The sequence below is a fragment of the Lissotriton helveticus genome, chromosome 3_1 (assembly GCF_964261635.1).
Source record: "Lissotriton helveticus chromosome 3_1, aLisHel1.1, whole genome shotgun sequence".
In the NCBI taxonomy this organism is placed as follows: domain Eukaryota; kingdom Metazoa; phylum Chordata; class Amphibia; order Caudata; family Salamandridae; genus Lissotriton; species Lissotriton helveticus.
The window spans coordinates 148,695,509-148,721,988 of record NC_136061.1 but is presented as its reverse complement, the minus strand read 5'-3'; the positions used below and the strand labels follow the sequence as shown (position 1 = coordinate 148,721,988).

Below are 26,480 nucleotides of genomic sequence, written 5' to 3'. Positions count from 1 at the left end.
AATTATAACGGATTAATCTTCAATAAAATAAATAAAACTAATAAACTAAAATGTTACATCAAATTAACTTGATAATGTATATGTTTAATTTATAAATAATATTTCTTAAGGAATAATTTTTTTGCATCACTGTTACATTTTTATTATTTTTTAAAAGTATTACATTTTGTTAAATGTTGAGTAAAATAATATACAATTATTTTTTAACAAATGTTTAAAATATTAATTTAATTTCTCCCACAGTTGCATTTCTATTTTTATTTAATGTCTATGAAAGTGTGCTAAATGTTATGAGTAGAATTAATTCAAAATAGTTTCCATTTTTAACAAAAGTTTAAAATATATAATTTAATTTTGGTTTTAAATTAAGTTTGCTTTACAGTTATAAAATAAGTATTTATTAATTGCAAATACTTATTTTTAACATTCAACAACATGTAGATATTTATTTTAAAAGTTGAAATAATTTGAAGTACTCTAAGTTGATTCCTTTGGGATGTTAAGTCCCTGTTTCTATTATTTTCCATAGTATAGTGTTGTAGTGCATGTGAGAGGTCATGTGTGGTGGTTGACTTACTCCAGGGCTGCTATGGGATACATTTACTACTGTTTAGTCACTTATTGAAGTGCGGTTTGTGAATAACAAAAGGATATACTCTTTTGTGGGTGGGTGTTTGCTGTAGCCTGTCCCTTCCTATGCCCCTCCCTGTTTCTTAAAAGCAGGGGCGGCTCTAGGCTCATGGCGGCCCTTGGCAGGGAGCTTAGGTAGGGGACCCCGGAAGAGGGGGTCCGGGCGGGGCGGAGCCACCCGGAGCTCAGGAGGGTGTTTTAATAAAACATCCAGAAAAGACATTAGATGACCAGTACCTGCGGCTGTTCCTACCCTTCCGAATTAGTCTCAGAACAATATAATTTAGGAGGAGGAGGGTATTGTGACACACGACGTGGCCAGCAGTGGGTAGGGAAAAAAAGAAGCCAATCAGGAACCAGGAGGAACTCAGGCGTGGAGGCCAGTGAAGAGGGTGGGGGTCAGGGTGTTTGGAAGTGGAACAGAGCCAGAGGCTGCCAAATCCCTGGCAGGGGCCGCCACGCAAATGTGTATCCATCCTCAGAGATTATTATATTAAGGATATATATTTGCGTGGCGGCCCCTGGGGGTTGGCGGCCCTGTGCAGGTGCACAGCTTGCACATGCCTAAGGCCGTCCCTGGTAGTAGATATTCCCCATTTCCCCTGCACTCCCCCAGTTCCTCCCCCATTTTTACTATGTAGTAAACCTACAGGTGTGGAGGTCTCTACATAAAAAACAGAGGAGAGGTGGAGATCTCCACCTGTAGGTTTGTGAGTTGCATTTTGTAGGAAATTCAGTAGTACTACTGTAGTTCTACTTTGCATAGTACAAAATGCAGTTTGAGAATTAGGCCCTTCATCTTCTTTACTGTCTGTATTGAATCTCCTTCAGTGCATGTTAGGGTTTAATTGCTCTCTCTTTGCTTTTAATGAAAATGAGATACATTGAGATGTGTGTACACTAACACATACACCTGGCCTGGAACCAGCGCTTGCCTAAAGATTAGCAAAATTAATTCAGTAACTGTGATGTTACACCTTACTGTTATTAGTGTAACCTCAACTCTCTGATTCACTGAAAGATTTGTGAAGATAGTTAGAGAAGGTAACTGTATTTGTAATAGAAACTCTGAACAATTGAATTCCAAATCCCTGAACAATGAATGAGAACAGGCATCTTGCACTTCTTTTCTATACTGCGTTTTGCTGATTGTTATCTTGAACTTACAATTCCTTCTTGACATTGACACCTCTAGCGCAGAGGGATTCCTGTATCTATGGTGAGCATAAAGAATGGCCATGTATCTGGTATCAAGACATCCTTAGATGATATAATGAATCAAGATGGCTGGCTCATCATTGAAAATCTACAGCTTGCTACTAAGAAATTCCTTGAAGATCTGCAACAAAACATGATTTACACCAAGAAGATGAAAGGTAATATTTGTTCTCAGTGTGTATAGGAATTTACATTTTTATATTTAAACAATCTAAACTATTGTTCCTTTGATGTAAATAGTGTGCATAGTGCAGGTGAAGCCATGTGCATTCAATGGTTAAATTATGTTTTTTTCGACAGTCCAAAAAACATGACTAAGCATTCCTAACATACTCAAAATATGATCCCCACATGAATCTTCAACGAATCTGCCCCTGCATAATGTGATATTTTATTTACTGTATCCTCTCTAATGTGTGCTGCATGTGATAAGAATAAATACATTTCAAATAACCAAAATATTATAGAAAGAATAGGTCTGATATGTAATTGGATTCCAATTTAATTCATAAAGTGTTAGATGTGATTAATGCTACTTTATTGCCTTTGAAAGTTCCAAAATGTGCACTTAAGTTGAATGACTGATTTCTAGAGATTTTTTTCAAACAAGAACGTGGCTTAAATATTGTATATTGTCTAGCGTCTCCCCCGGAGAGACGTCCCCTCAGTGCACAGCTTCTGCTCCAAACTGGTGAAGTAATCCCAATTCAAAAACCCTTTAAACCATAGGTGCGACTGTTGAATTCATTTTATTCTTCATAAATTCTTTTTTATTTTCTAATTGTGGATACATGAACTGTCGTTTTTTAATCCAAAACCAAGGTATTGTACCATGGGTTGACATGTAACTTGTGGTACCAATTGGTCAATCCCAATGCATTTCGGGCATTATGGGCTCTTCATCAAGGCAATAATCACAATTTCCGGGGCGTAAAATGTTTAATATGGTGGCGGTGTCTAATAGACGCCGCCGCCATATTAGGATGGGCCTGCAGACATGCCTTTCCGTGGCGGCAATGCCCCCACTGAAAGGCATGCGGAGACTCCCTGCGGGCCCCCTGTGACTCCGGAGTGTGGGGGGTGCACATGGGGGGTACCTATGGTAACCCCCGCATTTCAAGGTGCAACATGACAGGCACCGCACGGTGCCTGTCATGTTGTGCTTTGAAATGCACAACATGCATTTTTACCATTGCGGCGGGCGGCGCTTTCTGCACCGCCCGCCGCAATGGTAAAAATACAGGATGCGCCTGCCAGTGTGGCGGGTGTATGCTAATTGTCAAGGCAGGACCGCCGCTTCTATGGCGGGCGGTCCCGTTTTGCACTGGACTGGCAGGCGGACTAAGTCCGCCCGCCAAACTAATGAACCCCCAAGACTTCACACTCTCTACACTTAATAGGGTGATGGTGTAAAGTCCTACCTCTACCGTCCCCTAATCTGTCCAGACATCGAAGAAAGTATTCCAAAATAGGGTTTAGGGACTTGCCATTTAGAAGGGGCATTCCCTTCCTAATAGTGACTCCAAAAGCTATGTAAGCATGTTTTGCGACCGCAGTTGCGGTCCCAAAACAGTCGCAGTATACCACACTTCTCAGAAGGGTGGTAAAGCACTTGCAAACAGGAAGGGGTCCCCAGAGGACCCCTTCCCCTTTGGGTATGCATCCGCAAATATTTTTTACGGGCAGGCAGTGGTCCCAGGGACCACTGCCTGCCCTTAAAAAATGAAAAGTTACATTTTTGTTATGATCCCGTTTTCCATTACAAAAAACGGGCAGTATTTTTTTTTTCTTCAAAACGACTTTCTTTAAAAGCAGTCCCAGACTTGGAGGTCTGCTGATCCCAGCAGGCCACCATCCCTGGGAGTGCCATCCATTCCCAGTGGGGTCGCAAATTGTGACAGCCTCATTAATATGCATGAGGCATGCAATTTGCGACCTCATTGGGAATCTCAAAGAGTGTCTCTGACACTGTTGTACATTGATGTTTGCGACTCGCAAATTGCGACTCGCAATTTAATGCAATTTGCAACTCGCAAACATCAATGGTCATACATCTGGCCCTAATTGCTGGAAATCTGGAAGTAATACCATACATTTACCCAATTTATGATACTCAATTTACCAAACTCTGAAAGATTAAAAACTTTTGCTACTTTACTGGCTTTTAACGTATGAATTTCAAATCAGTGGTGTGCTTTTCCTCCTTTAGCAAAAAGAATAAATAATAGATGGAATGCTGAACAATCAAACATCCCCCTCAGTCACAGTTTAATCCATTATTTTTTTTGCTCACCATTACACCCCGGTTACGACCCAGCCGTATGCAAATCAGGCTTGATCCTGCTCGCCTTAGAACTTTTTAGTGACTTTCCATGTCCTTATAATGGAAGGCACGGGGGACTTTACCTTATATATTACATGCATGCTCTAAAGTCATAACCTTCCTGAAATACGAACATGCATGCCAAGCCCTACGCAAATGTGACAGTGCAAGTTTCAAGCAGAATTTAGCCATCCCGGCTTCACACAAATACAGCTGTAGAAAAACGCCTTCCTTTTCATACCTTGACAAGATTCACAGAGCTACAATACTCTCACCGGAGAGCTTAGAGCAAATAGGGTCGCCCTTGATAACCAAAAGCAATTTAGTAACCTTCAAAAATGTGTTCTTGTTTTCTTTGCTTAGTGGAATGCCCTTTGGGAATTATTTTATAGGCTTTGAATCATCTCTAAGGCATGTTTGTGATATTGTACGAAAAGCAGGTGAAGTAGTATGATGTTTTATTGCTTCTCTTTAGAACAAATCAGGCATTTTCTTTTAACGCATGGTTTGGAACCGATCATACATTCAACCAGCATCGGAATTAGACTGATATATTTTGCTGGTGCACAATACACATTGGAAGGTGCTTGATGCTTCCTCAAGCGGCTGTACGGACTGGGAAATGTATTTCCTTTTTTGAGATATTTACGTGCATGGAAATACCGAGAGCAAAACCGCCACAGTTCTTGTAGTACTTGCGTCACATGGTCAGCGACTGGCTGCCGCCCCCCCCCCCAATCCGGCACCCAACACACAGAAACATGAACCTGAGGCTTCTTTATCTTTGGAAGGCGGGGGCTAATCCCCCGGCCGTATTTATTAAGATATGAAATTAAAAAAGGTTTTAATTGCATGGTCAACAATGTATACAAAAATCAGCAGGACATTAGATACAATATCATCAACAAGTTTGAGAGGCTAACCTTAACAAAAAATTCTAATACATGTTGTTTCCTAACCGAATCTAACATCCTCATCTTGATTTCTGTACATTTCTGGCCATATGGCAAGGTCGCTAACCGGTGTCAGGTCCTACAAGCTGCGCCTCACCTAGAGCTGTGCGCATGCGCAGTCGTGCTCCGGTAATCGCCCGTCTACGCCGTGAACTCCATTTACCCACTAAAGGAGGGCCCTTACTCTGCGCCATCCGGTGACGTCATGAGTATGCGCGCGCGGGGTGGCTACCAGCCTAAGGAAAGCGTGACTACTCCTGACCCGCGCTCCTTTGAAGCATCAATTACCTTGCCCCTGGAGTTCTAGGAGTGGCCAATGGCCCCTCCCCCTGGGCGGGAACCTCCATAGGATGATGCCCGCCCCCTCAGACCTTAAAATATGTGCTCACCGGTCATGACCTTACCGCCACAGGCCAGCATTGTTAACCGACGATCTGGCCTCCCCCTGCCTTGACCTACCCTAGAAAGTTCTCATTTTAGCAAAACCCTCCAACCAGGCCCTGACATTATCAGACCACAGGACCTTTCCTTCCTCCGTCAAATGGACTCCCCTCACCAGGTAGAATTATGCACCCCAAATACACCCATGTTGGATCGTCTGCAACCGGGGGGGCTTGAAATAATTTGTCCAACTGTGTGTTGACCCTCTTTACCGAGTGATTCAACGCCCTGACCGAGTCCGCCCCTCGCCCCTGCCACCGCGGGATAAGTTGAGACCCTACTACTGTGCCACCCGGGCAAGTCCTGGAGACCCACCCGCAGTGGAGATGAACTCATCAATGAGTATTCGCCTCCCAAGTTTGGCCAAGTCATTCCCCCCTAGGTGAAGTATCACCACTGACGGGGGGTCGGGCTGCTGAGCTAAGAGTCCCTGAAAGAAGTTCCTGAACTGACCAAGGCACAGACCCCCAAACCAGATCTTCCCTGTCCCGCGTCCAGCCTGTTGCTTGTGCTGGGACGTTGTAGCTCCTCCACTTCTGGTGATGAGTTCCTCCCCTGTGTCACAGGTTTGAGAAACTGCAAGAACCAGGAAAAGGCCAAGAAAACCTGGGTGACAATTCCCACTTCCACCTTAGGGAATGGGTAGCACTTACACCTGCCAGCCCTACTTGGGCCCTTGGGTGTCCTCTTTCTCGACGTATGCTTCCCTTTTGACGTCCACCCGCTGCTGATGTTGCGGTGTGGAGCACCCCTCAGATATCCGCCATGGACCCAGCCGCGACTGACGTAAGCATCCCTTGGGCTGTCCACCTGTTGCAGCTGTTGTGATGTGGAGCACTCCAGGTATCCACCATGGACCCGGTCATACATAAATGGAAAAGATAAACACAAACCATTAGTGTTTCTGGCGATAACTGCTGTACACGTGCTAGTCTTACATTACCATCACTTGCTAAGTTTTAGATAAGATTAGCGCCAGATGACTACTCATTAACACTTCGACAGTAAATGTTAAGCATAGCCTCAGTTTGTGTCCCATGTATTGTGATTGAATTAGTGTTACGGAGAGTGCCCTGTAGAATGACCTTTATTAGGAATAATATCCCGTGTGCAGTACAGTGACCCAGTGGCAGTGCCACAATATCCCGTGTGCAGTACAGTGACCCAGTGGCAGTGCCACGGCACATTTATGGCTACTAAAAATTCTGCTGTAGACCAGGACATCACCTCCTATTCCTGGTTTTCCACCCACGTCTTTAGGCCATAGGGTCTAGGTTTGAAAAGGCCAGTCTGTTTGCTAGTGCAGCATCTAGGTCGTTGAGCATAGGATCAGCACCGCCCTAACCATGCTAGGCTGTAAAATTGGCTTCCTATTTTCACATCCATTGTTACTACAAGAAAGTTGTGCTGCAGGCGAGGACATCGCCTCTTAATCCTGGTTTTCTACCCACGTCTTTATGCATAGGATCTATGTGTGAAAACAAGACAGTCTACTTAACAGTGCAGCATCAAAGTCTTTAGCTAAAAGGATTAGCACAGCCCTAACTATGCCAGGCTGTAAGCTGGCCCAAGGGCCTTTTTCGCTCGCCACTTTGGCTTCTGGTAAATATCATCCTAGCCAACCGGACATGATCACACGCATCCCCAGAACTATGTGATGCCGCAACTAGGCTCTTGGGCACCTTTTAGGTGTGACATCAGGGTGTGTAGGATTATCAGGACCCCAAGTAGTCTTTCTACAGGCTCTAGGCCCTGTCTCTATGCCATTCGTGGTTCCCCTACCACTTTCTTAATATATGGCTTTGGTACACCCCTAGAGCTCAACGTATATGGTGCTAAATTACTGTGTGCTATATAGGTTTACAAACTGTAATTATTCGCCTCTAATCTCATCATAGGCTTAACGTATATTGTGCCAATTTACTTGTGTGTTAAATAAGTTTACTGACTGTAATTTCTTGCCTTTAGCCTCGTAAAGGAACTAAAGGGATGTGTTTAGAACAAATACATATATTTGTTATACACCTGTTCTCTTTTCATTTACTCATTCATGAGATTATAGACTGGTAAAACAAGCTATTCTACATTCCTTCAAGACTTAGCCTGAAGGCTGCACGCAATACAGCTACCACTAGGATAGCTTACTAATAAGGTTGACTTTAACCGATCATCAATGAAGTGTCGTTTGGACTGGTGCAATGTCCCCCCTAGAATAGTGAACAGCACCTCAGATGTTGATTAGCTTCACAATGAAATAAGTCCCTTGTTTGGCTTTCTGCCTTGGCTTGCAAAGGAATGTGGGACCTGGGAAACTGGCTTTCACAGTCTCGTCAAGCCCTACCCTTAGTTGTGCGTTACTCCCCAGGAGGACCCCAAGAGAAGGGGGTATACCCTATTCGTGAATGGTTCCACGATTGTTCTAACTATCACCTCAGCAGACACCAATGATAGTAATTCTATAGTGTCAAAATTTGACTTATGTCAATGGCTGTTCCTTGCGTAAGATAAATAAGCAGCAACCATGGCTTGGATAAAATATTGCAAGTGCCTGGAGGACATCAATAAAGAAGCCCAGGAATGAACACAAAAAAGGGCATATGTAGCCCGGGCATCACGGCGATTAAGGAATGTGTTTAGCGCCCGCACCCGGGTGATCTAAGGAAACTTGTAATCACAGTGCCAAAGTTACAAACATGGTACACAATGAAACAGCACCATGCCGTAATACAACACGTTTAACCACTGCAGAAAAGTGGTAACACGGAGCAAACTAAAGCACCGGCCTCGCTCACTGTTTTGCACTGAAACTCCTGGCCGGTGCGTGCAGCGGCTTGGCCCACAAAGGTAAAACTACCACCACAACCGTGCACTATTCCCAACTCTGGACTGTCACAGTCCGTGTGTGCCCCCTACGCATGTGCATCTATGCTCTGTTTACCCCAAACGTGTCACTGTATTTTGAGCGTGTGTACAATATTCACCCATGTGATAGTGCAGATCCCTACATTTCTGTTTGTACGTCCTTGTAAACAGCTCTGAATTCCATGGCACTCCTTCTGCACACTCATCCTCCGTAGGTGTACGCTACATACGCAGACAAGTCAGTAATCCAGCGCAATGTGTCTGGATACCTACAGATGTACGACTAATTCTATCCTATTGTATTCTATGCGCTTTTATAAAGCGCTGATTTTACCCGAAGGTGTCAGAGCACTGTAACATAGGACCCGTTACATGAGTAAACTGTTGTAGGAATAGAGCAAACAAAGTGTAGCATGAACCGACTGGCCAAGCAAAGTCAACCAGTCTGACCAATGTTGATGACTCACGAACTTCCTGGCGAACAATAGCAGGCCAGATAATCACACAACACATGCGAAAAGAACACCATTTCAAACCCAGCACGCACATGATGTACTCCTTGCCACCTAAAATTCGCTGCATTCAGTAATGCCTAATGTTCATAAGAGAAGAGAAAGTTGGATGTTCATGAGATAATCATATGACGCACCCAACCTAGGAATGAGCCATCATTCAATATTAATACACGATCCAAAGTGCAAAACGGAAAGATAGATAATTACTGCTTTCACATATGCCCCTGTCCTAAGGACATAGGCCATAGGCATGTACCGCATGTGGCCATCACCTACCCTTCAACCACACAGAGGGAAGGTAGGGGGGGGTAATGAGGCACTGTAGTATCGCCAATCCATGTAGCTCTGGGTGTCCAACCAAAAGCCAACACCAGAAGAAAACAGAAAGTAATATGGGCGCCACTGCCATTTATGGAGGAGGTGAAGCATGTGAAGGAACTTTTATTTTTTGCAACGATATAATCAGCTTTGAAAAGGATGACCGGCTGAGGAGAGCCTCAGAAGGACGTAAGGAATAGGACACTGGAGGAGAGGAGTTAATGCAAAATCGGTAAGTAATCCAGGCCTTCTTTACTGAATGCGGAAACCTTAATCAAAATATCTAGAGAATATATAAACAATTAATTACACAGAAGGCAAGTTCAATTTACTGTTCACACGGGATTTCATAAAGCTCTTTCAGGAAGAACAGACAAGTTCATCACTGCAATAAAATGGAGTTGACCGATGCAGAATGTAAATGTGAACGCACCGAGTGGTGTTCCTGGCTTAGTCAAGAGGTGAAACATATTACTAGCTCATGTAGGATTTTACTATCTTCTAAAATGAAACGCTGGCCAACTCAAACATTGTACATTGACTCTGCCAAGCTCTCAGTTATGTCTGCCAGCAAAAAGTAATAGCTGGCAAATGGGGAAAACAAAGTAGCATGTTTCAATTTAGAAAAATGCCTTATATTACTTGCAGCCTTATCTAAATTACAGCATATCATTGCTGCTGTATATGAAGTCAATTTCAGTTTAACTCAAATGCGTGCAGTTATTGTTCATGCACTGCATGTTAAGTGGTGTTTTAATCCCAAATTATAAACTGAGGCCATTTCTACTAGTCAGAGACAGCTGAGTACCTCAGAGAAAGCCATTTGACGAGAAAGATATCCGCACTCAGAAACCAGGTCGCCCAAAATATATCTTTACAAAATGTTCACGTGCTGTTTACATATATCAATTCGATCGGATAAAGATGTGTAAGGAGAGTAGTCGTTGGCCACAATTAATGATTACAGCACCCGGCTAAAGAAAATCCGTAAAGGCCATCATGACTTCTGTGCCCATTAAAAAACTATCCAATTAAACGGTTCAGGGTTTATTTTCTTATGACTCTTTTATGCAGATAATCTATTATATTAATCCTCTTGTTCCATTTTAATGATCTGTGGGCAGTTTAAAATCACAGACTCCATTGCCCGCCTATTACTAAGTTTCATTATCAGATAGTGTAAAAATGCCAAGGCAAAACCCGGATGCTTCTCCGTTTAGTTGAGGCTACGGTATCACGCTAAAACAGCAACAAAGCGAGCTTTCAAACAATTACCTTCATCTGACATTTGAATTATGAATGGGAGCGGGGGGGGGGAGGCGAGCTAGTTTCGTTCACGCGACAGCCTCAGGCACACAAAGGATGTAAACTGTCCAGTGCACGCGCGGCCAGCTCGAGCACGAACTCGAAGCACAATGATCTCCGAGTACGTCTAAGGATAATGATAAGCTTACGAGTGTCACCTGAATATTTTGGAGACGTACGGAGCCAGCCTCATACTTCAAAAAACAGCTCTCTTTGATCAGTCTTGAATCTCCCACAAACAGAAGTAACAGACATGCTAGAGTGTTGTTTTGTTTGATTATGTCAGTTGAGGATTTGAGATCTGTTGCGACATCTTTCACTGGATGGCGCCGCATTTACCATGCCACAGTCTCGCCTTTGCACATGGGGCTAAAAAGCATACGTGGCACGGCCATTCCGCCTCCGATCCGACTCAGGATCTTGCATAACCCACAGGCGCCCTACCCACTGCACACAACTGCTCTGCCCCTATGAAGGGCTTCCTCACCGTGTTCAGACGCCCTCTGTGGCTGTCACATGTCCCGATATCCCCGTTCATGGCTCTGTGAGATTGTCCAGCTGATGACTCGGGACTAGGAAAACAAAAAGACCGTCGGAGCTGGAGTTCTCGAGGATCCATCGTCGCTCCGGCTCTGTCCGCGCTGAGCTCCGATGCTCCTCCGTCGTCCCAGCGTCGTCCCGCCAAACTTGACCTGCAAAGGGGATAAAAGAGAAAACAAAGAAGCCCCGAGCACGGGGCACACCGTGCTGTGGGGGAGCGTCCAGGGACAAGGGGGTCTCCCGGGCGCTCCCCCTCTTTATTCTCAAGGGGCCAGGCGGAGTAGCGACGCCCCTCCGCCCGCCCCTCCAGTAGCCCGCCCCCCCTAACCCGGACATCCTCCACTGGTATCCGGGTCAGGGAGGCCGCCGGCCAATCGGTGGTGGGTCGCGCCCAAGGGCCCGCCCCCACCACCGAGAGGCACACAGAGGGGAAGGGGGGAAGCGGTCGCCGCGCCGCCATGCGTGCGGGGGGGCCGAGGGCCCCCCCTTTTCAGGTATCAAGTGTGACATTTGTTCTCTTTTCACGTTAGTGGTTAAAAAACATGGAAAATTAACATATACGCTCAGGTTTTTGTGCCCTCTTCTCATATGTTAGTGCTTCATGTTTTAAAACTCCTGGCAGGGAACGTACCGCCTGCTAAAAGCTGGTGATAAGCTCCTTTAGCTCGTGAGTTTCAATTCCATGAGGAGGTGACGGTGGTAGCCCTATAGGGATGCATTGTGCCCTATAGGGCTGCTATGTGCCAGCTGCTCCTTTTCCTTAAGATGCCAGGGCCCGATTCACAAAAATAATCTGAGACAAAATCCTAACTTTAAGACTTTCGTTATTCACAAGGTGTATTTAGGAGAAGTAAAGTTAGGATTTTGTCTTAGTTAAACTTCAGTTTTGGTCCTAAAATAAACTTAAGACAAAAACGTAAGTCAAAATCCTAACTTTACTACTCCTAAATGCCCTTTGTGAATACCGAAATTTGTAAAATTAGAATTTGGTCTCAAATTACTTTTGTGAATCGTCCCTAAGTTTCTGTCGTCCTGGTCAGAGTGTGTCCTGCAGTGGGATAGTGCATGGCATGCAACCTGGATTGGTGGAGAAGGTCCACGTCAGCATGTAGCCCATACCAATCCCATAGGAGGACATCAGCAACAGGCCGCAGTCATCCCTCCTGCCCCTATGGTAGTCTGGGGGAAACAGCTACAGAAGAGGCAGGAATACCTGACATGTTGCATCCCATCGAGAAACACTGAGCCATCAGAGAATCAGCTCAGAAACTTATACTTCTTTATGGTGGCTGAGGTGTCTTCTACATACAACAAGGGGCAAGGAAAGCACACAAAAACCTTCAGCACGTGCAAAAAATAGTACCATGCTTTAGCAGTTCCCTTACTTCATCATGAAGTAGTCTTAGCGCAGCTCAAAGCTTAATGGTGTTGCACCCAATCAGATGTCCAGGGGTGATAGTTTCAAGTTCATGTTGTAGTAGGTTTTATGTGTTAGGGTAGGGGTTGATCTTGCTGCGCATGGTTGACGGTGAGGTACTTCTGTTGCTCAAATATGAATTCATCTTGAAAAAAGAAGACAAGGAATTTGGCAAAACAGGAACAGTTAGTTTAATTAAACACTTCGGCCAGGTGTACAGCTTACTGAAACGGGTCTGAGGTATGTCTCAAAGCACAATCAATCAGAGTGAGTTTTCTAGATAGAGTTTTCTAATCACAGATTCCTTAACTTTTGAATTCTCCCCAGGAGCCTGCCTGGATCCAGACATTTTTCAGCAGTATCTCTGCATGCCGGGGGACGACGTCATACTGCTTCATGATGGCGTCGACTGCTGCCATGACATCAGTGGAGCCATATAATTCCCTCCTGGCATGAGGACGTCAGTTTCTTCTTTTCCACACTGCAACGTGGATCTGGAGAAGCGATTCCTCACTCCTATTGTTTGGCCTACTTCGATGCCTTTTTGCGCTTAGGAACAGTGTGCATATGCCTTTGGGTTTAAAGTCATGTGAGACCTGTACTCGACTAGGGACAGATTTATGTTAACTGGCGCATCCCCAGGGATGCGCCAGTTAATGTGCGCCACAGTGCGCCACTGCTCCGCCACCCATGGTGCAAGGCAGTGAAGATGCGTGATGCATCTCTCGGCGTACGGGCGGCGCATTGTAGGAGTCATGTCGCAAGTTTTTTTTACTTGTACCATGCTGAAACTTTTTCGTAGAACATATTATTTTTGCACTTTGTTTGGTCCTGGGATTTAGTCTGAACATTGTGAACAAGGTCAAACAACAATGCCCCTTGTTATTCTGTTCTGGTCAGGCCCCAGCAAGGTTCATTGACAAAATATCGATGTAAAAAATATAGAATGCAAAAATATCAACTCCCTACACTTAAACAGGTAAGTACAAAAATATTGAAAATAAAATATCGATGTTATAAATATAGTTGTACAAAATATCGATTTTTATATGGATATATAAAATAAAAGAATACATATTGAATATATTTAATAATGACATTAATTAAAAAAAATGTAGTGGATTTAATATGCATTTTTAAAGAAATTAAATACACATACATAATAATCAATATATATAGACATATACATATGTATATTTATATATATATATATAATGGCGGGCATGCTGAGCGGTAGAAGGCACAAATAAACACCTTTGTTTGGCACCAGAATTGGGTTCTTACTCTTCGTCATTTTTGTCGACTGGGCAACGAGTTGGTGGCGCTGGAAGCGTCTGGCGAGATTCTCTTCATATATATATATATATATATATATATATATATATATATATATATATATATATATATACATAAATCCCAATACCATAAAATCTATTTACAAAAAACATTCTATTATAAATTAAAACATTAAACTATTTAAAAACCTTTAAACTTACATTTACCACTCCAGTCAGTGCAACGGTAGGGAAAGTGTTGGATAGCGGAGGGGTACAAATGACTATTCCCACTCCAGAAAGAGCAAAAGTAGGGAAACTTTTGGTTAGCGGAGGGGAAAAAATTACTATTCCCACTCCAATGAGAGCAACAAAAGGGAAAGTGTTGGATATTGGGGGGTAAAATGTACTATTCCCACTCCAATGAGAGTAGGGAAAGTGTTGGATAGCGAAGAGGTTAAAATTACTATTCCCACTCCAGTGAGAGCAACAGTATGGAAAGTGTTTCGACAGCTGAGGGGTAAAACTTACTATTCCCACTCCAGTGAGTGTAACAGTAGGGAAAGTGTTGGATAGCAGAGGGGTAAACAATTACTATTCCCACTCCAATGAGTGCAACAGTAGAGAAAGCGTTGGATTGCGTAGGGGTAAAAATTACTATTCCCACTCCAGTGAGTGCAACAGTAGGGAAAGTATGGGATAGCGGAGGGGTACAACGTACTATTCCCACGGCAGTGAGTACAACAGTAGGGAAAATGTTGGATAGTGGCAGGATAAAATTTACTATTCCCACTCCAATCAGTGCAACAGTAGGGAAAATGTTGGATTGCAAAGGGGTAACAATTAATATTCTCACTTCAGTCAGTTCAAAAGTAAACACAAACAAAATATTAACAACAAAAATATTTTTAAAACAAAATAAATAAAAATATATATAAATATATAAAAAAGTATAATGCTAATATATTTCATATTACCAATTAAAAAATCATATTATAATGTTAAATGCATTTGAAAAATACCTACAATATTAAATAAAATAAAACATAATTTTCAAACAAATAAATATGTTTAATTAGAAATTATTTACAATCAATACCATTATTTATTACATAAATCTACTTTTTTTTCCCTACCCTATAACACCACACAATTCACAACCCACATTTACATTTTATTAAAATAAATGTACTTACATAATTAACAGAATGAATTGAGAATTAATCAAATATTATTAATTAAAAAACAAATTAAAACTCATAAAAAATTAATAAACTTACCACTCTTTACCTCTATAATTCCCACAAACCACTGGTAAAATTAAACTGTAAACAAATGTATGACACAGTTAAAACTTATTTTCCATTAAAAATAATTATAAAGTAAGTAAAGTTAATTTACTCCCCACCCTTTACTCCTCAAAAAATAATACCCACACACAAAAAATATAAACAACTACCCTAATTAAATATCAATTAATTATTTAACAATAATGATCAACTGAGTATTAGTTAATTAAACATAAATTACACAAATTCCCTATTTAATTTTCAATTACTTAATCAAAATTAATTTAAAACTAATAATTAATTAAAAATAAATTACTTCCAACCCTTTACCCCATAAACACCACCTCCCACACCTAAAAATAAAATTACACAATTACCATACTTAATTATCAATTAATTAGTTAATATAAATTAACAATGAATTTTTAATTAATTAAACATAAATTACTTCCCACCCTTTACCCCTTTAAATCCCACAACACTCACCTAAAAAAATTACACAACTACCATTATTAATTATCAATTATAAATAATATTAATTAACAACCACTTAATAATTAATTACAAACAAATGACTTCCAACAATTAACATTATAAAATCTAAATTAAATGCATGAAAAATAATCATGAATTTATTGTACTTAAATTACTTCCTACCCTATTCCCCTATAAACCCACAACCCACTACAGAACTAAAAAACGCAAAATGTAATTAAAATATAATTGATAACTAATAGAAATGTAACACATATACTAAAAAATATAAACAATACTTATGCAAAAAACATACATCACATACATTTGAAATATAAACTAAAATACTTAACACTAATTGAAAAAACGATATTTTAAACAACTATATTTTTTAAAACAAATTATTGACTTCTATATTTTTCAAAACTATGGGGTCATTACGATGGCGACGAAACTACCACCTGCAGCATGCCGGTGGCGGTTTGACGCCATCGTAAGGCACTTCTCTGCCTGCCAAATTACAGTGGCGGGCTGTGTGCTGGCCGACGCAAAGTCCGTCCTCCATGAGTCCGCCACAGTCAATCGTTACGATTGCCTGGCGGACCCACCCTGCATCAACAATATGGTGACGGTGCCTAGCAGGCACTGTCCATCATATTATGATGCCGCCTCCTCACCAACCAGTGTATAGTGGGGAAACCGCCATTGACAGGCTGGCGGGGTTTGCATTTGTGCACTGGGGGTACATTTCCCTGCACCAGGTGGCAGGCACCGTGCGGTGCCTGCCACGTAGTGCTGGGAAATGCAAACTGTGCATTTCTGACAGTACGACGGGTGCTGCTGCCAGCGGTGGTGGTCACATCATAATCTGATATGCGTAATAAGCCCCTATGCTTCTTACCTTAAATTCAATATTTTTGACCACAATATTCTTGCTGTCGATATTTCTGAATCACGATATTTCTAACTCGATGTTTGTGTAAGTGGATATTTCCTACTTGATATTTTGTGTCAACACCCCCTAGCACCTTGGCAAAACATGCAGATGTAGCTGTTGTTTAGGAACCTGCACTTTGGTCATATGAGGATACACGAATACCTAGCACACAGTTGGAGAGCGACCTTTCCAGGGAGAAGAGCATGACAGCACCTGTGATGTAGATCCACCATCTATAGACTGAGGTACAGGGTCTGCTGATAACGCCCAGAGATCTTCTAACATATAATCATCTTGCTTCTAGACAAGGGCACGGAGGTTAGGCTAAGCTGTCATTCATTATGACAGCGCCTTTAATGATTTATGAACTACTTGCTATGCTGACTATATATGTGATAGGCATTATTCTGCAAATTGTGGTAAGTATACTGCATACTAGAGCACGTTAGTTAAAATACATATTTTAAACTTGTTTGTGTCTCTGTCAGAACTTATTGTGGATGAGTTTGTGAGCTTGAGTGAAAGGGAATGTCTTGCAACCGCGATTCCTGAGAGAGTCGGGAGCTTTGTGTTCTGGGGTGTCTAATCACTTGTTCCGCTGTGAGTGAGTAGGATGGCAAGTGACACATTATAGCCAGTCAGTCTCAGGCTCATGGGCACTAAGGTAATGGGATAACTCAGTTCCTACATACTAAAGTCCCATAATCCCACACATAGTTCTATGTTTGCTCAGAATCTCTGCAACACTGGCTCCTGGCAGCTTGCCTCAGTCAATGGGCGGCACTCGACTTACCTCGAACTGGGAAGCCCCGGGTACCTCTTCACCCTGACTGCAACTACAAGATATTTACGTTAAAGTATCTAATGCTTTTTATTTAACAATAAAGTGAGGAGTTAAAATTCCCAATTTAATGTACATTGTGTAAGCAAAGAAGGGTTTGATCAATTTTACTTTCTGGCTGCCTTTTGCCCAATTATCTAAAATGTAACACTTCCTGCTGTCGCCACTGACGATTTTGTTGATGCTTCCTGCATCCAGCTTTTTGATCATGCCAAGTGGCATATGTGGCTCTGCAGTGGGATCTAATGCTCAGTGAACGCAGAACTAAGGAAACCTGATAGATTCTATTCAGGTTTCCAGACATCAGTACTGTTTTCTGTTCAACTGCAATTGAATTGGACCAGTGGCAAACACCTCACCTAGAGCTGGCGTTGATGGTATCGGGTATGGACCACGGAGAAATGCCATTTAAATCGCCTTATTCTGGGAGATGCTTTGAAATTAGATGGGGGAAAAAGGATAAAATGGTTGTGGTATATAAAGGCCTTTTGTGACAATATCAAGCACCCGGAATTTTTCACTGACCCTACGTCAATGTTTGACATCACCAGGAAAGCTTTGAAACAGTTAAGCCTAAACTTCCTCGTGAAACAAAGAAAACAAACAGAATTGTTAAAAAAGACAGTAACTGCTCACCAGATGATAATTAAACCAAGGATCACCAAGCCTTACCTAAACCTCCAAATGAAAGAACAAGAAAGGTTCTTGCTGACCAGATTTCGGTTTGGGATTCTGTTTAGACTGCTGAGCTATCCTGTTCTAAATGATTGGTCTAAGGAAATCTGTAAATGTCCATGTGATAATGTCTCTACCCAATCGGATATACACATTTTATTTTTTTGTAGATTTTATGTTTTACCTAGGAAGAGATGGATTATGCCCATTTTAAAATATTTGAATTTGAGACAGTGTCGTCCAGCATTTTTAGCTATACAACTCCTGGAGGATATTTTCTCTGTTGCATCTGTTGCGGCTTTTCTTAAAAGCATTTTTTACCTACGTAAGACAATGACTATATGAATTCTACTATTTCAACTTTTGGCCTATGTTTATATTGTGCATACTGTTTCTTAAATATCTTAATGTAATATTTTGATGTGATTTGATGTACTTTTATGGTTACTTATGAATATAACCGAATAAAGTCTTTTTGATTTGATTTGATTTGCTCAGTGAACGCAGAACTAAGGAAACCTGATAGATTCTATTCAGGTTTCCAGAGATCAGTACTGTTTTCTGTTCAACTGCAATTGAATTGGACCAATGGCAAACACCTCACCTAGAGCTGGTGTTGATGACAAGCTCAGCACTGCCAGGATGGGGAGGTAAGCTGAGAGAGGTGGAGATCCGAAAAATCTGGCAGAGACCTATCTCAAAATCAAACAGTTTAATTTGTGGGCCATCCGCTGTGCGTTCAGAGTCTTCCTACTGTCCATCAAGGGGAGGCTGGTTCATGTCCTCATGAATAATACCATCGACATGTGGTATTGCAACAAGCTGGGCCCGGGTGGAATTGTGGGCCCTGTGCCTTCGCCTTAGGGACTGGCTGACTCATCAAGGCATTTCCATGATAGTGTATCACCTGGTGGGATTTTTAAATGCTAGGGTGGACGAACTCAGCAAGTGACACCTAGCAGATCATAAGTGGCAATTGCACCTGGAGGTCACACATGATGTCTTCCAGCTCTGGTGAGAACCCTGGCTCTATATCTTTGCTCCTGTAGAGAACACTTTTGTGCAATGAAGTTCCCAAGAAGGCTTTCTCTCATAGATGCATTCCACCTAGAATGGAGCACAGCAGTCGTGTGTGCCTTCCCACTGCTCCTCTCTAGCTGTATTGTCGTTTATTTTGTCATTGGCCCGTCAAGGACTTCCAGCTGTTAAAGGTTATTTGCTGGCCTTTTCAGCCTTTTTGCGCTAAATGGACCAGCCTAATCACCTGTTATGATGTGATTTAATTTCTTAAAGGCTTAGTTAATAGGTTTCCTCCTAAACTCTTCAGGATGCAAAGTGGAATTTGTATGTAGTCCTTACTTTTCTTCTGTGCTCAATTTTGAGCTGCTGCACAGTTGCCTTTCATGTTTCCTGACTCCAAAGACGGTCTTTTTCATGGTTATAACTTTCAGAGCAGCCACCATACACCCTCTTCTTTCAGGACAAACTGGTGCTGAGGACTGGGGTGGTCGTACTGCAATAAGGTATTTCATGTCAGACAGTGCATCCTCCTTCTGACATCCTTTGCTCTACCTCATCCCTCGACAGAGGAAAGATTTCATCCTTTGGATCCAAAAAGAGTGTTGAGTTTTTTCATCGATCACAGAAAAGATTATTGGGTTGACAATCAGCCCTATGTGGGGTTCTCTGGGCAAAGAAAGAAAAGAAGTGTAGAAAGGACTTTGTCCAGGTGGATAGTCCTCTGCATTAAGACTTTACCCTTTGGATCCAATAGGATTGTTGAGTTTTTTCATCGCTCATAGAAAAGACTATCAGGATTACAATCTGCCCTAGGTGGAGTTCTCTGGGCAAAGAAAGAAAGAAAGAGTAGAAAGGACTTTGTCCAGGTGGAAAGTCCTCTGCATTAAGTTCTGCTGCAAATTAGCCAAGAAGGATCCTCCACAAGAAGTGTCTGTTCTGGATATTTATCAAGCAAAACTCGGGAATGAGTGCACACGTTCATGAATCACTACTGCCTTGATGGCCATGCCAAATGGGAAGGGCATTTTAGCTATTCAGTCCTGCAGGACTTTTTGGTCTATGGCATTTCACAGACCCACCCCCTGGAGAGGTACTGCATTGGTATCTGCTCTACAGGTGAGGAATCTGCGGTTAGAAGTATTCATCAGATTACCAAATCCATCAGAAGACCAAGGGCCAGATGTATCAAGCCTTTTTTCCATTCGCAAACAGGCCAATTCTCGCAATTAAGGAATATGTAGGAATTGCAATTATTATTGCAAAACCTACATACATTGCATTTTGCGAGTCCTTAATAGAGAATAAGTGAGATCCGCTATGAAGGACTCGCAAACTGCAATGATGATACATCTGCCCCTCAGTCACTTACCTTCTGTAATGCTCTTTCTGGTTAATAGTTCATCTAACCACAGATTTCTCAAATCACGCCTACCTCCCTGTTCTATGAAATGGCATTTTTTCCATCTAAAAAGGTCCCAAATTAGAGATGTGGGCACCTGCAAAGATAATTGGTTTGTAGGCTCCGCTTCTGAAGACAAGAAAGAAACTAACTTCAGTGCACTTGGATGGCTCCTATATGCAGCTCCAGACATAACTTACGGGGGGGGGAACGGGTTGATACAAAACCACACAGTACCATATAAGAGCACGAAGGTACCATGCTAAATAACCTCCTATACTGAGTCTGGGGCCTGGTGAGATTCTATAAGCGAGGAATCTGCAGTTAGAGTATCCACCAGAAAGAGCGTTTCCAAAGGTTCACATTTAATTTGTGTGTGCATAGCACTCATTAAGAATGTCACGCATGAATAATGTTTGTTTTTTTATTTATTTTTTTCCAATTCTTGGAACCCCTTGAAAGATTCCCACCCCCTTCAAACAACTCTTTTTTTCCATCTGTACCATTTGGTCCTGTTACAAATGCTGCTATGTTATCAGGTCCATTCTGCAATTTGCTTGTTTCTTAGGATGAAAACTCCAAACCAGGTGGTGGTTTCTAAGAAATAATCAATCAGTGACCCTGATTAGCAGAACGTTTTCTCACTGCTTGTGGAGGCCATTGATTATATTTTCCTACTAGGTCCTGAGCAGGAAGAATGTATGTTAGAAGGCCTGTCCAAAAAACGATGAGTTCAGTAGTCAATATACTGACTCTGGTGACCCTGTGATGAATGGGCCACCGGGCCTTAAGGTTCAGGCCTCAGAATCAACAGAGCCTGCAAAGTTGGAAATTTAGCAGTTCCCTCAACTCAACATTAGGTGGGGGAACTATGAGTTTGACGGGTCACTCCCCAAAACTCTAAATGATCCCCATTTCCTTACTATATTCTGCTGACCTATTGAATTGCCATTTCCTAAGGATTTGGCCTTGCCAGAACAGGAGTTATACCAATTCTGTGACAGCCCAACGCATAACAAGGGAGAGACATTGGACCTCATCATTGCAAAATCAAACATCATCCTACGGGAATCCATCATCCCTTGCGATTGGTCTGATCATTACTGCATCCTCTTCTCCATCAATATCGAAGCTATTCAAAAAAAGGGGACAACCCTCAAAATCAAGACAATGGAAACGGAATCTACAAAATATCAATCCCATCTCCTTGGTAAACCAGTGCAACTCCGCTCTGACCCTCATGACAGATATAACTGATGTACATGACCTTACAACCTTCTACAATGACACGATACTCGAAACTCTGGACTCTACTGCGCCGCTACAGGAAAAACATTTCTCCTCTAAGATTTCCAAGCCTTGGTTGATTGAAGATCTGAACTTGAAGCGTAGACAGCTAAAAGCTGCTGAATGTCTTTGGAAATCGACTCCTAACGTTGATAACCTGGAGCACCTTAGAAGGTTAAAGAAGTCTTACAATAGGAAGATTCTTAAGGCAAAGGCCGACTTTTTCTGAACTCAGTTGAACCAAGCTAGCAACCGACGCAAAAAACTCTTTGAAATCGTCAAGCAACAATCATGCAATACAACGAACTGTAGTGAGTTAAATGACCTGGGCACTCCTACATGTGACGTGCTTGCCAATTTCTTCCATGAAAAGACTAAGGCTATTGAGCTATACAACCAATCAAAGTTGGTCCCCCCTCAACCTAAGGTACAAGATCTCAAATTGGGCGCTTTATTCGAAGCTCATTTTAATAACCCAAGGGAGGTCACAAAAAATAATGCCTCTTGGCACACCTTCTGGCCAATCTCTCCAAAAACTATCGACAACATTCCCAAGCAATCAACCCCTCCAATCATTTCTCGGACCGCTTGCCTCCTGCCCTGTTCAAAATTTTAAAGACATCTATACTACCATTGTGGTAAAAAATTGTAAACGCCTCCCTGTGTCAAGGTGTCATTCCGGACTGTCTTAAAATAGGACAGGTCACTCCTATATTAAAGAAACCTGATGCCTCTCCATCTGATCCTAACAACTACCATCCTACAACCAACATCCCCACCTTGGCTACATTTTTGGAGAAATGTGTTCAAATTCAACTATGCAATCACATTGAGACTTCAACCTCTTAGACTGTCACCAATCTGGATTCCGAAGAGTGCACAGCACAGAATCTGCACAGCACAGAATCTGCACTCACTCACTCACATTATGGATGATATACTTACAATGCTCCGCCTTCGATATGGTCAAGCACGACAATCTCCCTCCTCTTATGGAAAGAAGGATGGGCCTCTTGGGCATTGTGCTGCAATGGTTCTCCTCCTTCCTGAATAACAAATCTAAAAGATTCAAGATGAAGAATTCACTCTCGCAACTTTCCATGACCATACTTGGTGTGCCTCAGGGATCGTCCCTCTGACCAATTCTTTTCAATCTCTTAATGGAGCCTCTGGGGAATGCATTGAAATCAGCAAACATTCTATATCACCTATGACAACCAGGTATACCTGAAAATCACCTCACCAGATGACTTCATTGTTCTTACCACTACCCTTCTGAACATGCAAAGCTGGCTAACTAACAACCACCTGATGTTGAAAACCAAAAAAACTGAATTCATTCTCATCTCACCTCCAAACCACACTCCAAAGACAGACCTCTGTTTAATACACCTAACCTCCTTTGACTGTGTCCCCCTCATCATAGACTCGGCAAAATCCCTACTTGTCTCCATTGACAAACATTTGAATATGCAGTCGCACATCTCTATTTCCACCAAGGGAGGTAATCACAAGATGAGTATATTAGGGAAACTCAAACCCTTCCTCCCTCAGGCTGATCTAAAAATTGCAGTACAAGCACTAGTATTGCCAAGAATAGATTATGGAAGCACCACCCTCAGTGGTCTTCCTAAATACAGGCTTGCTCCATTGAGAGCAACCCTGAATGCTGCGGCTAGACTGGTATCAGGAACCAAAAGAAACAGTCACATTTCATCAACCTTGAAAGCACTGAATTGGTTGCCTTATGAGGCAAGAATACACCTTAAAGTGGCATGCATGACGCACAAAGCAATTCACAACAATGCACCCAGTTACTTGGCTCTAAAGTTGGAAAAATCTGGAGGCTGTAGACAACTATGAAGTACTAGCACTTTCCTTCTTAAACCCCAATCCTTCCAGAAGAAGAGAACAGGCTGTAGAGCTTCTCAGGGATTGCACCAAAGATTTGGAACTCTCTACCACCACTAGTGCGTGGAATCACCTCCTTTACTGTTTTCAAAAAGGAAGTAAAAAGACTACTAATGAACAAATATATGTCCTAAGTTTAAGTATGGAATGTATTTGAGTGTAAGACTTTTCATCACAACCTTTGTTACTCTATAATTGTATGCAGTTTAATGCTAGCTAGATGTTGATCCCCTTGATCATCTATACTTTTTATATATCTACTATTATTCGTTCAAAGTTATAATATATATGTCTGGTAGCACAATTTCCTAACGTTCAGTAACTGTCTAATGTACAACGTTCTGCACAATCCAATTTTAGTCCTCTATGTTTGCTGTGTATATTCTTTTTTATCTCTTTTTTTTTTTTTCAAACTGGCAAATTTGTTTTGTGGACTGTAGACTACCTTATCCATTAATATTCTTCTATTGTAAAGCGCTCTGATACCCTTGTGGTTCACGTTCGCGCTATACAAAACTCTATAAATAAATAAATAACATGAAATGGTTGAGGGTTTAAATAGAGAGAAAGTGCACTATTTTATTATTGTCCGTCCATAGGCCGTCTTATCAATAGTTTAAAAAGTTGCATTTTGTTACAAATACTTCATGGAGACTAGGCAACTAAGATAGCAGGACTTGTACACTTTCACTATATATAGAGTGCATATGGAAGGGCCAATGCTACAAAGTCATTCCACACACAAAGTTGTTTACAAAGGAAAAATACACTCCACATATATATATTTATATGTGTGTGTGTGTTTGTATGTGTGTGTATGCTACCGTTAAGAGGATATCTTATTATATAATGTGATCCGGTGGTACTTGGCGTAGGCCTAAGAGGTCCAGATCTATGCCAGATTTTCAGAACATCCACATAAGATAGATTTGTATCTATATGGAACTCATTTACATTGTCAGTCTTTATCAAGAAATTCTAGCTTGATCACGCCCTCCTTGACCTACACTGGGTACCTGTGAAGCAGATGGTACTGGCAGATGTCTCCCAAACCAATTCAAATAAATATTCACCTTAGTATAATGAAAGTGACTGTTATTAGTATACAACTATCAGAGACAAACACTCAGCTGGCCGGTAAGGTTTCTGTATTTTGCCAAAAGGCAAATTCAGCCACTGTTCTCGGTTGTTTGAGTGACTGATTATAAAATATTTCTTGCTAATACCTAATGCATATCACACAAAAGGTGCTGACTAGAATGATGCTCTTTTTGGGAACGTCCTGTGCAACAGTGCCATGAGAAATATGTTCTTATATGTCTGCCTGTGCTGTAAATGTAATTTTATCGAGGATCATTACCAATAAGCTCCTTAAACTCTGCTCAAATTTCTTAAGCATCTGTTCTCATCATACATTCCATAGGCATATTATTTGTATTAAGAATAAACTTGTTTCAAGTAGGCCATGTTTCCTGTAAAGTATTAAATTGTACTGTGCTTGGTTGGCAGTAGTAGAACCTTCAATTGAAAAGAGAACTCTCTTTGATCACATTCTCCACCTATTTTTCCACAGAGTCTCATAAGGAAGAGAGCCATTTCTGCGTTTGGCTTACAACTGAACCTGGAGGGCCAATCCCACAATATTTCTTAAAGAGCCTGAAGAAGGTTAGTGCTGTTCTAAAATGCCATATCAAACATTGGTTGGTACAGTAACAATGATATGATGAAGACATAAAAACAATGAAAATGTCTGAATGAGGAATAATGGAAATTGGCAAATAAATAATTGTTATGCTAGAGTGCATTGTATGTAATTAACCATCTCTTGGGTGCTAATATTAACTCATTAACTCCCTGCATTGTAATCTAAAAGAAAAAAAACAGGAGCCTAAATATATACAGTGAATGTAGAGTCTTAGGAATATGACTCCATTTCAGATAAATGTGTTCCTGCTGATTAAATGTGGAATGAGGTAAAAGTGTGCAGGCTCTATTTAGGCCTCAGATACGAGTTGCACCGAACTGGAGGGATAGAAACTGCACATCAAATCAACATAATTTCCAGTTCCATGAGGTGTAACAGTCCCATTTAGCACCTGCTTTTTCGATTATTTCACTGAGATCTTGTAATGCAAGCCCACTACTGAGCACATATTTCCCTTCATCAAAACTTTGGGGTCTGTTATAATGGCAGGCGGGATAGAGATCCGTCCCCCATTATCCACTGCCCCCATGCAATTTACCCCCACCTGATTATGTTGGCGGGGGGTACCGCGACGGACGGGAAGACCATCCACCGCTTTTCCGCCTGGTCAATGAGTCATCCGGGCGGAAAAGGTTTGAACATGGTGGCAGTGTCTGTTAGACACCGCCATCCATATTACTATGCATGCCGGGATCCGCCTTTCCGTGGCGGCATTGCCGAAACAGAAAGGCATGCGGATTTCGCAATTGGGGGCCCAATGCGGGCCCCCGTGATGTCGGGAGGGGTGTAAGTAAGTTTCAGTTTAATTTTCAATTCATCAACTTCACGGGGCCATGTGTGTAATCATCATTACATTGAAAAAAAAGCCTTGGGTTGTTAGGGAAGCTCTTCCCCACTTCCCAAGGCAAAAATAAAAAAAGGAAATCCCTCTGCTGTCTGCAGCAGAGGGACTTTGTGTGTCTATGCACATGACGGAATGGTTTTGTCATGAGCACTGGTGCTCAGGACGGAACCATTCCGAAGGGGAATGGGATTTTTAATTCTCATATGCATCCTTTACTTCTTCCTTGCAAGGACCCTCGATGCAGCCCAGTGCCAGCCCACCATAAGATTCTTTGGTGAGCATGGATAACTGATGATGAAGCA

General features: G+C 41.9%; 1 protein-coding gene across 1 annotated transcript in view; it reads left to right on the top strand.

Annotated features, from left to right (window-relative positions):
* The window catches only part of LOC144822741 (uncharacterized), a 2,085,503-nt gene that overhangs the window by 1,595,890 nt on the left and 463,133 nt on the right, over positions 1–26,480 (top strand). The window contains exons 94-95 of the mRNA XM_078680596.1: positions 1,826–2,006; positions 25,203–25,294. Coding sequence (XP_078536722.1) covers positions 1,826–2,006; positions 25,203–25,294 — 273 coding nt within the window. The remainder of the gene's footprint in view (positions 1–1,825; positions 2,007–25,202; positions 25,295–26,480) is intronic.